Here is a 13,100-nt window from a genome sequence, read left to right on the forward strand (position 1 = left end):
TTGTCTTGGAAACAAAGCATCAATAGACCACTCCAAATAAAAAATCTGTGTCTAATTACATCAAAGAAACAAAAGAAATCACCATTCTGATCAAAGAAAACATCGATAAACATCACCATTAATTGTACATGATAAATGCGAATTCCAAGATCAAACTGTGACTGTAATGCTCACAAGAAGAAGTTGGCACTACTTTGAGTCCATTGCCTACCGAGGATGGAAACTCCACCTTTTCGTGCAGGCCTGCACGACTCTACGTGTAAGAGAGCCAACGCAAGTCTCAGTAAACAACGAATGCATGGGAAAGCTACGAAGGTTCGCATCGAACCGTCCATTCCATCATAATCCTTGTCTCAACCACTCGCTTGAAACTAACGGACGGCTTGGGTCAACAATTATCCTGGGAAAGATCATCCAAAGTGTTGACTTCCTCTTTCTTACGTTCAGTGTATTTATTGTACATATCACGGAAAAGATCCACCCCCAACCCTTTCGGCTATACCTCCGACATAGCTTTCACGGCTCTGCAATCCCACAGACCCAATACATATACTGGCCCATAGAATACAATCGACACAGATGACTACAAAAAAGGAAATGACTGCATATGGTTGTAATGTGGTATCGAGTCATATGGACCGGTGTTCGAGTGTGCTGGACAAGGTGGTGGTGCGCTGCCGCTTGATGCCGCCGGCTGCAGTTGGCTCGTCAGTCGACGATGCCCGCTCCATGACGGCTCTGAGCGCGTCCTGGATCGATGCGACGGACTGCTCCGGCTGCTGGTGGTCGGCACCATCTTCTCCGGTGATGACAAGCACGTGCTTGATGCGGCCGCCGAGGGTGGCTATCTCGGCCTTGAGCGTGCGCAGTTTCAGGACCTTGAGGGCTTTGATGAGATCCGGGAGGAGGTCCGACCGGTCGTCGCAGCACAGGGAAGCCCTCACTAGGAACCTGCCATCCTCGTCGTTGGTGGCGTCGACGGTGAGCTCGTCGGTCTCCGTGGGAAGTGGGCTGTCTTCTGCCATCTCCAACGTCTGGCGCTTCAATTCTTTGACGTGTTGGATCACCTCCGCAAGCAACGACGCCTTGTCTGTCTGCACAACAGATTTAGATCAAGTTAAGAGGAAGAAGGAAGTGGGAATTGCTTTCTCTACTTCTGAACTGTACAACCACAGAGGTGAAAGAGAACAGTGGAGGAAGCTAGATGTGCTTGCATGCACGCCTCCACATGGGAATGGAATGGGAGGACGACAAGCTACTGCTACTGAGTTCCTTTATCTGACAGGAGTGCGCATGTATGTCTTTCTTAGGTCCATCGTTTTGCCGGCAGCAACAATCTCATCGCAAGCTTTCTGTGAGTCAGCTCCTCACCTGGTTCCACTTTATCATGTCAACGAAGCGGCTCTTCCACAACACTTGTCCTTCCTCTCCTCCCTCTTCTCTCCCTCCTTCCCACAACACTTAGTACCCCCAAACACACAAAGGACTGCAGTAAATGAGCCGAGTTTTGTCGCATAATGGAATCCTAGGAAAATCTTACTAGATCTCTGTAGTTAATAGCCGAGATATGGAACGATCTCTGTCAATTGTGGATGGAGAATTAAGAAAGATGGTGTAATTATCAGAGATGTAAGTGAAGATCGATTGGTCATGGGGTGTAGTGTATGCTTACTTTGGTGGTGCTGGGGAGCAAGCTGCGCAACCGAGCGAGATGGGCGTTGATGCGCTCGCGGCGTCGTCGCTCGGCCTCGCTGTGACTCTTTGATGCGGCGAGCGCCTTTGCGTCCATGATTTCCTGGGGTGTCATCTTGCCCAGCTCGGCATGAAGACCTGCGAAGGGGGATGAAGACATCAACCCCCGGCCGCGAATCAGTACTTCTGGTCCCATGTAAAGTCCCGCCAATCCCAAGGGGTCCGATGACGACGATCCGAGACCGCCGCCGTCGCACGCGAACTGCAGCGCCGTTGACGCCCGACGTGCATACAAGTCATGGTAGAACGCAGGCAGTGGCGGAGGTGGGAGCGGTGGAAGAGAAGGAAAGAAGCGTTCTTGATCGCGAGCCAGCGCCAAGCTGTTTACGAGCGGAAGCGGCCATGGAAGAACAGCAGCAGCAGCGCTAGCAGCATCAGTCACGATGGATTGGGCTGGAAACATTAGCGAAGCAGCACCTGCTCCAGTTTGGCTGTTGTTGTGGGTGGCGTTGGAGTCATCTTCTTGATAGCCATGGAAGTCGTGGGCCTCACGACCGTTGTCCATTCTTGGACTCTCGAAGCCTGTGAACTCCCCGTGTATATAGTTCTCGCCACGCAGCACGAGCATGCTACAATGATGCCTTTAGAGGGGGTGGAAGAGCTTTTTGTCTTCCCCTTTGGCCTTGTAATCCTTGCGGGAGAAATGAAGGGTACGGCGAAGACCTGTTTTACTTTGCTCTTACGCGATTCGCTCTGCCATTCCCCATGTTCCAAGGGGCTCACCACGTAGACATATTATTACGCTGCTGCAGCTGAGGCCGCTGCTACCGCGACAGAGGAGAGAATAGAGAAAAGGAATAGGAAGGGAAGAAGGGAAAGAAATATATTGGGAGGAAGGAACGCAGATGAATTTAGCCAAAGGGAGAATACAAACCAAAAGATTACAGCGGCCCACGTCGGTCAAGCTCCATGTTCTACCCCTCCCTCTTCCCTCCTTGGCTTTCCAGTTCCACGCCTCTCTTCCTGCTTCCCCAGAACGTAGCAATCATTGTGTCTTGACATACACTCCTCTCTTTCTCTCTCTCACACACTGTTTCTTTCTTTGCAACTGTATCTCTACTTACACAAGCTTCAGTAACGTGATCTCACCGATCTTTGTTTCTCCACCTACACCCTCGTCTGTCTAGAGAGATTCTACAGAGTACTCGACACTGCTTTCTTAAAACGCACACCCTCTCTCTCTCTCTCTCTCTCTCTGGATGCAGCTAAATCTCTCTACTTATACTGGCTTCAGTAACGTGATCTCTCACCTATCTTTTCTTCTTCACATACACCGTTGTTTCTCTAGTGAGATCCTACCGAGTACATGAGATTTGATTTCCTACAACTCTCTCTCTTTCTCACTCTGTCTCAGGTCTTCATCTTCTTCTCTTCCACTGAAGAGAGTTTGTGGAGCTGTTTTATCTGGAAAAGATGTGGGACTGGGAGTGAGTTACTACTAGAATACGGACCGGCAGTGGCTTGGGTGGGCGGGCACATGCGCTTGAGCTGGTCCCCCAGCGCTTGGCCTTTCCATCTCTTTTACCTCCCCATTCAATGATCTGAATGATGTCTCCACCACAAGCAAATGGGGGAGGAAGGCAGGAGAGAGAGAGAGAGAGACGAGGTTGATGATGATGTCAGTGATACCATGGCCTTACGTTGGTAATGGAGGCATTGATTCTTTGTTCCCTGTGTACACCTTGGTGTGGCGATTATGTACTTAGATTGAGCAAATGCATGCAGTGACTGTCCCCCTGCCTTTTGGGCCGCTAATTAGTGCCCTCAGTTGCCGACTCAGTGTACTTAATGCTGCATGAGATTGCAATGTCTTAGATCGATTCCGAGAGAGAAAATTTGGGGATGTTTAAACCTTCGTTAATCAGTTTTCTCACCCACCAACAAATTGATTTAGGCTTCTTGATAATAAAACCAATTGATATAGTTTATGATTTAATCTGTGTTTTGAGTGATGCGGGACTAACTTCGATTATGAAGAGACGATTAAAGCAAGAAGAATCGACCGGAGTGGAACATGTTAAAAGATTGGATGTTGAGCCGAAGGATTGATCGACGTGTCGACAGAAAACTTCATGCAATGAGTTCGGGCATTGGGCCTAGAAAAACAGATATTGCACCAAGAAGATCAGAGTTGCGGAGGTCAACATGTCGATTGGGCAAAAGGCCGCAAAAGAGGATGATGCACTGAAGGATTGGACAAAGCGCCGATGAACCGATGACATACCGGACAACATGTGATTAATATTTTGTAATAATTGTTTAGATCGAAGTAATTTTAAGTTGTAATTGGGTTGAAATTAGGCCAACTGAATTAGGGGCCAATTGGGGCTATGTTGGGGCTATTTTAGGCTAAGAGAAAGGTTCATTTAGTAACCCAAAAGTAAGGTCCGGTGGTGGCATCGCTAGAAGCTTAGTTTTCAAGACAATCTCCGAGAGGTAATAGTACTGCCAGAATGGGTGGTGTTACCACCCAGTGTCAAACGGTGGTACTACTAGTCTGGGTGGTAGTACCACCCAGATATAGTCTCTCAAATTGTGTCAGACAATGGTATCGTCAGTTTGGGTGATAGTACCGCCCAGTGTTAGTGTTACAAGCGATAGTACCGCCCAACACAAGTGGTGGTACAACTAGAACCCGGGAAACCTAGGATGAGACCTTTTTTGGTTCTATTTTTGAAGTCATTTATGGTCTATAAATACCCCAGCTATTCCTGTATAGAGATGTAAGAATTGAGTAGAAAGGGGAAAAAAATTCTAAGTTAAAAAGTGTTGTAATCTCTCCAAGTTTAGTGAGTCTCTTCCTCCTAGAGTTAGAAGGTTTCTATGGGAGGAATGAAGCCTAAAAGAAAGAGAGGTGTAAAGGTTCTCTCCTGAGCCTGTGAAAAGGAGAAAGATGTGTAAAAAGATAGTTGATCTTCGCCCATTGAAAGAAGATCGGTAGTGGAAGCTGGTGGCCTCGATGAAGAGGAATCGGAAGTGGATGTAGGTCACGACGACTGAACCACTATAAATTTGGTTTGCATTTACTTTATACTTTTCATTCATATTGTAAACTAATTTACTTATTCACTATGCTTACGAATGCTTTCATGTTAAACTCATCTTTCCGATATAAGCTTTATCGAACATAAGTTTTCAAACTGATGTTTTTAATGTAAGCACTGATTCACCCCTGCTCTTAGTGCCGAATTGATCATAACAGTTAGCATTAGAGCCATGTCTCTCTCGGTTGGATTAACACCCAAGAGATATACTTTTTTCGACTTTCAAGAGGGTCTTTCTATCATTCATCCTCCTATGTTCAATGGGACGGACTACACATATTGGAAAACTAGAATGAGGATTTTCTTGCTTTCTACGAACTTAGATTTATGGAATATTATTGAAAGCGATTTTGAAAAGTCTTCCAAACCAATGAACAAATGGAATGATTTAGAAAAGAAAACTTTCTCTTTGAATACTACAGTGATGAACGCTTTGCTTTTTGCTCTAGATAAAAATGAATTTAATTAGATTTCTATTTGGGAAACTACACTTGACATTTGACATACTATTGAAATCACATACGAAGGCACTAGTAGAGTTAAAATATCTAAAATAAATCTTTTGATGCATGATTTTAAATTATTTTGAATGAAGCCAAGCAAAACTATTGTTGATATGTACACCTGTTTTAAGGATGTCGTTAATAATTAAAATGCACTTGGTAAAAGTTTTTCAAATTTTAAACTTATTAACAAAGTTTTATAATTACTTTCTAAAAATTGGGATTCGAAAGTAACGACAATACAAGAGGCAAAAGACTTAAATAAGTTTTTACTTAAAGAACTTATCGGGTCTTTGATAATCTACAAAATGACTTATGTGGCACATGACGAACTTGAGAACAACCTTCCAAAGAACATGAAAGATTTTGTACTTATAACAAAAGAAGACCACTTAAGCGAAAGCTCAAGTGATGATAAACTTAATCTCCTAACAACAAAGTTTAAAAAGTTCAAACAAGAATAAAAAATAAAAAACAAACTTAAAAAGAAGAGGTTGATAAAGAAGAAGAAGACACTTAAGGTGACTTGGGACAAATCGAGTACCTCTAAAGACGAGGAGTAAACCAAAAAGACAAAGTGGTGAACTATGCCTTGGTGGCTCTCGACGATGAGGTAAATGACTCACCCGAAACATCTTTATTTTACTATGAAATTACTTAATACTTTTCATGAGTTATTTTTAAATTAATTAGTAAAAAATAAAAAAAATATATAAAAAATATCATTCTCTCTTTCTAGTCATTTTGAAAAAAAAAATTAAAAATTTGATCATGACAATTGCATGTTAACTCATAGCACTAAGCATGAAAAGTCAGATTCACTTAAAAAGAAAAATACATTACTATAACAAACAAAATGATTTTGATTGAAAATACTTTATATTTAATAAAATCATGCTTGATGTTTTAATGATGTAATCATATAATGAAAATGTTAAAAGGTTTGGTATCATGCTTGATGATTTTATATTATGCATGAGGATTTGAAGCAATGATGATTTGAAATCATATGTTTTGGAATTATGTGTTACACTTTTGATCTTGATAATTTTTGTGATAAATCTTGCTCTTTATGATGCATGTTTTGATTTGGCATAAAAGACAAAGACATGCTTGTATGAAATAAATCACATAAATTGAAACAACTAAAAAGTGGAAAGTATTTTTCTTGAAAATTTCTCAAAGTCTATCTTATCGAGTTTTTTAATAAAAGATTGATGAATTTATGTTATTTTATGAATCTCTTGAACTAAGAAAGTGATTTTGATTATGTTACAAATTAAATTTGAATGAGTTTTATCCGAATCATGATCTTGATTTCTCAATATATATAACTTGAGAATATTTTTTAAGAATCATGATTTTTCTTACGGATTCTAGGAATTATAACTTAAAATTTTTTAATATATTAATCATGATCTTGACAACTAAAGATTTTTTATAGATGAATTGAGATATTTTATTCTCCTATATTCCTTTTTTCTATTTACTAAAGGGAATATCTTTTTCAGAATTCATGACTTAAAGATTTCCCTCACTATTCGATCTCCTAAGATTTTTTTTTTAATATTTTTTTAAATAAAAAAGAAGATCAAAATGAATCATGTCTTTTGGTATTCACATGATCATTGATATTATATCTTTCTTGATATAATTTTCATTATGTATACTTCTTTTGTATTTATGATTGTATACCTTATGTGATGCTTAGAGAATTGATGTAAATGGAAATAAATTGTACCCTTGTATTATTCCCCTCTTTTTGCCAATGACAAAGGAGGAGAAAGAATTGCTAGTGCGTACATCTCAAAAGAGAACAAAAAATTATTAGCTTACAAAATTCAAGAAGAAGCAAATTATGTTAGCTTGCACATCGCAAAGAAAAGCAAACTTACTAGCTTGTATGTTTTAAAATGATATAAAATTTGCTAGCTTGTATGTTCCAAAATGATATAAATCTTACATTCTTTTTCAAAAAACTTGCTAGCTTGAATATTGCAAAGAAAAAAAAACATGATATCTTGCACATCTTAAAAGATGAAAAAGTTTTGCTAACATTCATATTTGAAAAACTTACTAGATTGCATGATGATATATGCAATGATATTTCAAAAACTTGAAACTATAATTATAATGCAATGATTTGAAATTATATCTCAAAAACTTGCTAGTTGCACTTCTCCTTTTGTTGATGACAAAGGAGGAGAAGTCATGATGACGATCATGGATGAAATGATGTATTGAAATTTTGATTATGCATGATTTTATGATGACATGTTGCTTGGATTTATAATTTATTTTTGAATTTATGTTTCTATTAATATAACATATTGATAGGGGGAGTTTGGTTTAAATTCCGTCATCAATTATTTGTCATCATAAAAAAATGGAGAGATTGTTGAATCTTAGATTTTGATGATTAAACCAATTGATAAAGTTTATGATCTAATATGTGTTTTAAGTGATGCAGGATTAACTTCGATTATGAAGAGACAATTAAAGCGGGAAGAATCAATGTTGGGTCGGAGTAGAATATGTCAAAATATTGGACATTGAGCTGGAGGATTGGTCGACGTGTCAGTAGAAGGCTTTATGTTATGAGTTCAAGCATCGGGCCTAGAAGAGCGGACATTATACCAAAAAGATTGGAGTTGCGGAGGTCAACATGTCGATTGGGTAAAAAACCACAAAAAGAGGATGATGCGTTGAAGGATTGGACGAAGTGTCGATGAACCAATTGTTTGGAATGAATTGGCACTAAGAGGGAGGGGGGTGGGGGGGTGTGAATTAGTGTAGCGGATAAAATTATGTCGGTTCAAAAAAATTTCTTCGTTCGATTAAAACCAATTTCGGAAAAATGTTAACTTGAAACACGTTTGTAAGAGTGTGTCGCTAGCATAATGAGGAAGTATGGTAGTTTGCAATAAATGTAAATAGTAAAGTAGAAATGCAAACCATATTTTATAGTGGTTCAGTCATCGTGACCTACATCTACTCCCGATTCCTCTTCCATCAAGGCCACCGATATCCACTAATGATCTTCTTTCAATGAGCGAAGATCAACTATCCTTTTACACCCCTCTTCTCCTTTTCATAGGTCTAAGAGATAACCTTTTACAACCCTCTTTTACAAGGTATCCCTCACACACATCCATTAGAACTCTCTCTAAGATTTAGGAGGAGAGAACTCAACTTTCTAATAGAGTTTACAACTTTAGAATTACAGAGTTTTGCTCAACTTTCTAGTATTTATAGACCCCAAATGACTTCAAAACTGCGATCCAAAATTCAAATCCACGAGATTTTGGGGTACGGGAGATACCACCGCCTGCACTTAGCGGTACCACCACTTGTAGCTTGACACTAGGCTACAAGTGGACCCAACAACTGCCTGACACAGTCTGGTGGTACCATTGCTTGACAGTCTCTTGAAGACTGTGTCTGGGCTATACCACCGCCTGACACAGTCTCGGAGACTATGCCACAACCGTTCCACATGTTAGGTCATTGTTTGGGCCTTCCACTGGACCCAACACAGCCCAAACTTGGGTCTAGTTGGCCCCTAATTGAGTTGGCTTAATTTCAACCCAATTATGTGCTAACTACGAATTTTAAGGCATACACTAAGCTAAATAAATATGGTAAGTCTAGGTTTCTTCCGGCGAGCTTCCAGCGAACTTCCGATGATCTCTCGACAATATTCCAATGGACTCCCGGCAAGCTCCTAGACTTCACGACGATCTTTTTGGCGAGTTTTGATGAGCTTCTTTGGCAAGCTCCTAGACTTCTCAGTCAATTCTGGTAGAACTTCCGACGAACGTCTAGACTTTCGACGAACTCTCGAACTCCTAACGAAATCTCAGTCAATTCTGCCTTGATCGCTATCATAGTTAATCTTGCATACTTAAAACCTAGTTTAATCTAGACAATTATTGTAAAGCTAATCAAATGTTGTCTAGTATGTCATTGGTTCATCGACGCTTCGTCCGAATCTTCGACGCATTGTCCTCTCTTGCGGCCTATTACCCAATCGGCCAGTTGACCTCCGCAACTCTAATATCCTTGGCTCAATTTCTGCTCTTCTTGGCCCGATGCCAGAACTCATGGACTGAAGCCATCTGCCGATATGTCGACTGGTCTTTTGGCTCGAGTCCAATCTTCTAAGATGTTCCACACTAGCACAACATGATTCTTCATACCTTAATTGTCTCTCCCTGATCGAACTTCTTGCGTCACTCAAAATGCAGATCAAATAATAAACACTATCAATTAGTTTCATCATCAAAATATGAGATTCAACAATCGCCCCCTCTTTGATGATGACATCCAATTGATGACAGAGTTAACCTTAACTTCCCGTATCAATATGCCATATTCATAGAACCTTGAATTCAAATTGAATTCAAGTTAAAGTAATCATGATTCACATCATATGCAATACATCGTATACATCATCATAATAAAATCATGAGTATTGCATTCATCATATGCATGATCATTATCATAAGTATCATCATGGTATCAAAGTATATTACATCCTACCATGTATGATTCTCATATCATCATATCTTCTCCCCCTTTATTATTAACAAAAAAGAGAAGTGCAATTATCAAGTTTTAGATATGTAATTTCAAATCATTATATTATAAATATAATATCAAGTTTTATCATCATGTAAGTTAGTAATTTGGCAAGTGTTACTTGAAGTATGAAGGTTAGCAAGTTTTCGAAAAAGAATACAAGATAGCAAGTTTTATATCAAGCAAGCTAACAAATTTTGTATCATGCAAGCTAGCAAATTTTACATCATTTTAGAATATACAAGCTAGTGAGTTCTTTCTCTCCCTTTGTCTTGTCAAAAAGAAGGGAAGAATATAATTTTATAATTCTTTTCCCTCTACATCAATTTTCACATCATGACAAAGATAAATTTAAATAAAATGTGATGAGGTATACAATTTATGAATACGAGAGAGTATCATAAATAAATTATGACATGAAAGATATAATATCAAAGATTATTTGAATACTAAAAGACATGATTCATATAGAAAATTATCTATAAAGGCAAGAATCATATGAGAATAAAAGAAAATCTCAAGTTAAGAAATCAAGAGAACGTTCATGATTTTATTGAAAAATCTCATTTAGATTCAAATATTCTAATCATCAAAATCATTATCAAGAGATTCCAAATGACATAAATAGATTTATCAATCTCTTGAGATGCTAGCGATTTTCTTTCTCCTCTTTTTCATTTTAAACAAGAAAGAAGAAGAGGAGAATTTTGTAATAGTACAATTCATTTCCTTCTTACATCAATGCTCTAACCATCACATAAATACAAAGGTGTCATATGAAAATCATGACATGAAAGATGGAAGATCAAGAAAGATCAATTGTGAATGATTCATCTAAATAATTCTCCTTTTTAGTAATTAGCAAAAATAAATCTTAAGAGATCAATTAGTATGAAAAATCTTAAGTCATGAATTTTGAAAAAGATATTCTCTTTAGTAAATCACAAAAAGAAACAAGGAGAAAAAAATCTCAATTCATAGAAAGATCTCAAGTATCAAATATCAATAAATCAAGATCGTGATTTGGATTAATAGCTCATTCAAATCTAAGTCATCAAAATCACTTTAGAGATTCATAAAATAATATAAATAGATTCATTAATCTCTTTTTTCAAAAAATTGATAAAGTAGAGAGAAAGAAAATTTTCAAGAAAAAATGCTTTCCTCTTTGTAGTTGTTTCAATAACTGTGATTTATTTCATACAAGTATACCTTTTTCATTTATGTCAAATAAAAATATACATCAATATTTAAAATAAAAAAAGAACTTTCATTATGGCAAAGTTTAATAAGTCATTAATCACAATAATCATCACGCATAATTTTGAAATATAAACTCATTAAGCATGATCATTATGCATCATTGCTTTGGGCATGATACTTAAAACATGGTTTCAAGTTTTCAAGGTATAACATGCACAATTTCAAACTATAAACTCATTAAGCATGATATCAAACCTCTTAAGATTTTCATTAAAACATCAAGTATGGTTTCATTGAACATGAGACATCTTCAATCAAAATTAAAAAGCAATACGAAAATCAACATGATACATACTATTGCTTCTTAAAAACATACATAAGATTAATCTTATTAGGTATACAAGCATTAGATTTATATCTAATATTTTATTATATTTTCATAAAACATGCAATTATCATTATCATTTTCAAAATTACTAGCATGATCCCAATATTTTTTTATTTTTATTTTTTACTAACTAATTAAAAATAACACATGAAAAGCATCAAATAATTTCAAAATAAAGTAAAGGGGTTTAGTTTACCTCGTCGTCGAAAGTCGTTAAGGTGTAGTTTGCCCCCTCGCCTTTGTTGATTTGCTTCTCGTCTTCGGATGTACTTGTTTTGTCCGTTGTCGCCTTGAGTGTCTTCTTCTTCTTTTGCAACATCTTCTTTTTAAGCTCATTTTTAATTTTTGATTCTTGTTTTATGAACTTTTTAAATTTTATTGTTAAGAGTTCAAGATCATCATGATCATCATTATCACCATCACTTGAGTTTTCTCTCAAGTGGTCTTCTTTTGTTCTAAGTGTCATATCCTTCATGTTCTTTGGAAGGTTGTTCTCAAGCTCTTTATGAGCATTACAAGCCATCTGATAGGTTATTAATGACCCGATAAGTTCTTTGAGAGGAAAATTATTCAAGTTCTTTGATTATTGTATTGTCATTATTTTCGAATCTCAATTTTTAGAAAGTGATCGTAAAACTTTATTAACAAGTTCAAAATTTGAAAAACTTTTACCAAGAGCTTTTAAACTATTGACGATATCCATAAAACAGGTGTACATATCTCCAATAGTCTCGCTTGGTTCCATATGAAATAATTCAAAATCACACATCAAAATATTTATTTTAGAGTAGTTAACTCTAATAGTGCCTTCGTGTGTGATTTTGAGTATGTGCCAAATGTCAAAAGCCGTTTTGCAAGAAGAAATCCGATTAAATTCATTGTTGTCTAAGGCGCAAAGTAGAGCATTCATAGCTCTAGCATTTAAAGAGAAAGTCTTCTTCTTCAACTCATTATAATTGTTCATTGGAAGAGAAGATTTTTGAAATCTATTTTCGATAATATTCTATAAATCGAGATTCAACAAAAGCAAGAAATCTATCATCCAAGTTTTTCAATAAGTGTAGTCTGTCCCATTGAACATGAGAGGATGAATGATAGAAAAACCCTCTTGAAAGCTGAAAAGAGCTATTTCTCTTAGTTGTTAAACCAAACGAGAAAGAACGTGGCTCTGATTGTTGTATCTTGGATTTTGATAATGAAGTCAATTGTCATTTGTTATATAATCCATATGTTGCGATAAGTGTACAAGATTAACTACGATTAAAGTAAGACATGCAGTAGGAATTGAGCCGGAGTCAAAGACTATGATCACGTTGGGAGTTCGAGAGCTCGACGAAAGTCTGGACGGTTGTCGGAGGTTCTGCGGGAACAAATCCGAGAAGTCCAGGAGCTTGCCAAAAGAAGCTCGTCGGAACTCGCCAAGTGGATCGTCGCAAGTCCAGGAGTTTGCCGGAAGTCCGTTGGAGCATCGCCGGAGGTTCGTCGGATGTTCGTCGGAAGTTCAACGGAAGCTCGCCGGAAGAAGCAATTGACGCACCGGAGCAAGCTGTAGTAAATGTCTTAAGAATTGTCGTAGTTAGAATGTAGATTAAGTTAGGAATGGCAGGTGATCCCATTAACTTAATCTGA

The 13,100-nt window shown here is 37.7% G+C and overlaps 1 protein-coding gene across 1 annotated transcript; it reads right to left on the reverse strand.

Moving 5' to 3' along the window:
• Positions 1-408: 408 nt before the first annotated feature.
• On the reverse strand, positions 409-3,160 carry LOC135627406 (transcription factor bHLH30-like). The gene is made up of 2 exons (XM_065133497.1): positions 1,673-3,160; positions 409-1,094 (listed from the first exon to the last, which is right to left on the reverse strand). Exons 1-2 carry the CDS (start codon positions 2,318-2,320, stop codon positions 630-632), a joined length of 1,113 nt encoding a protein of 370 aa, XP_064989569.1. The 5' UTR covers positions 2,321-3,160; the 3' UTR covers positions 409-629.
• Positions 3,161-13,100: the final 9,940 nt, after the last annotated feature.

This window comes from Musa acuminata, chromosome BXJ2-11, assembly GCF_036884655.1.
Source record: "Musa acuminata AAA Group cultivar baxijiao chromosome BXJ2-11, Cavendish_Baxijiao_AAA, whole genome shotgun sequence".
Lineage (NCBI taxonomy): Eukaryota > Viridiplantae > Streptophyta > Magnoliopsida > Zingiberales > Musaceae > Musa > Musa acuminata.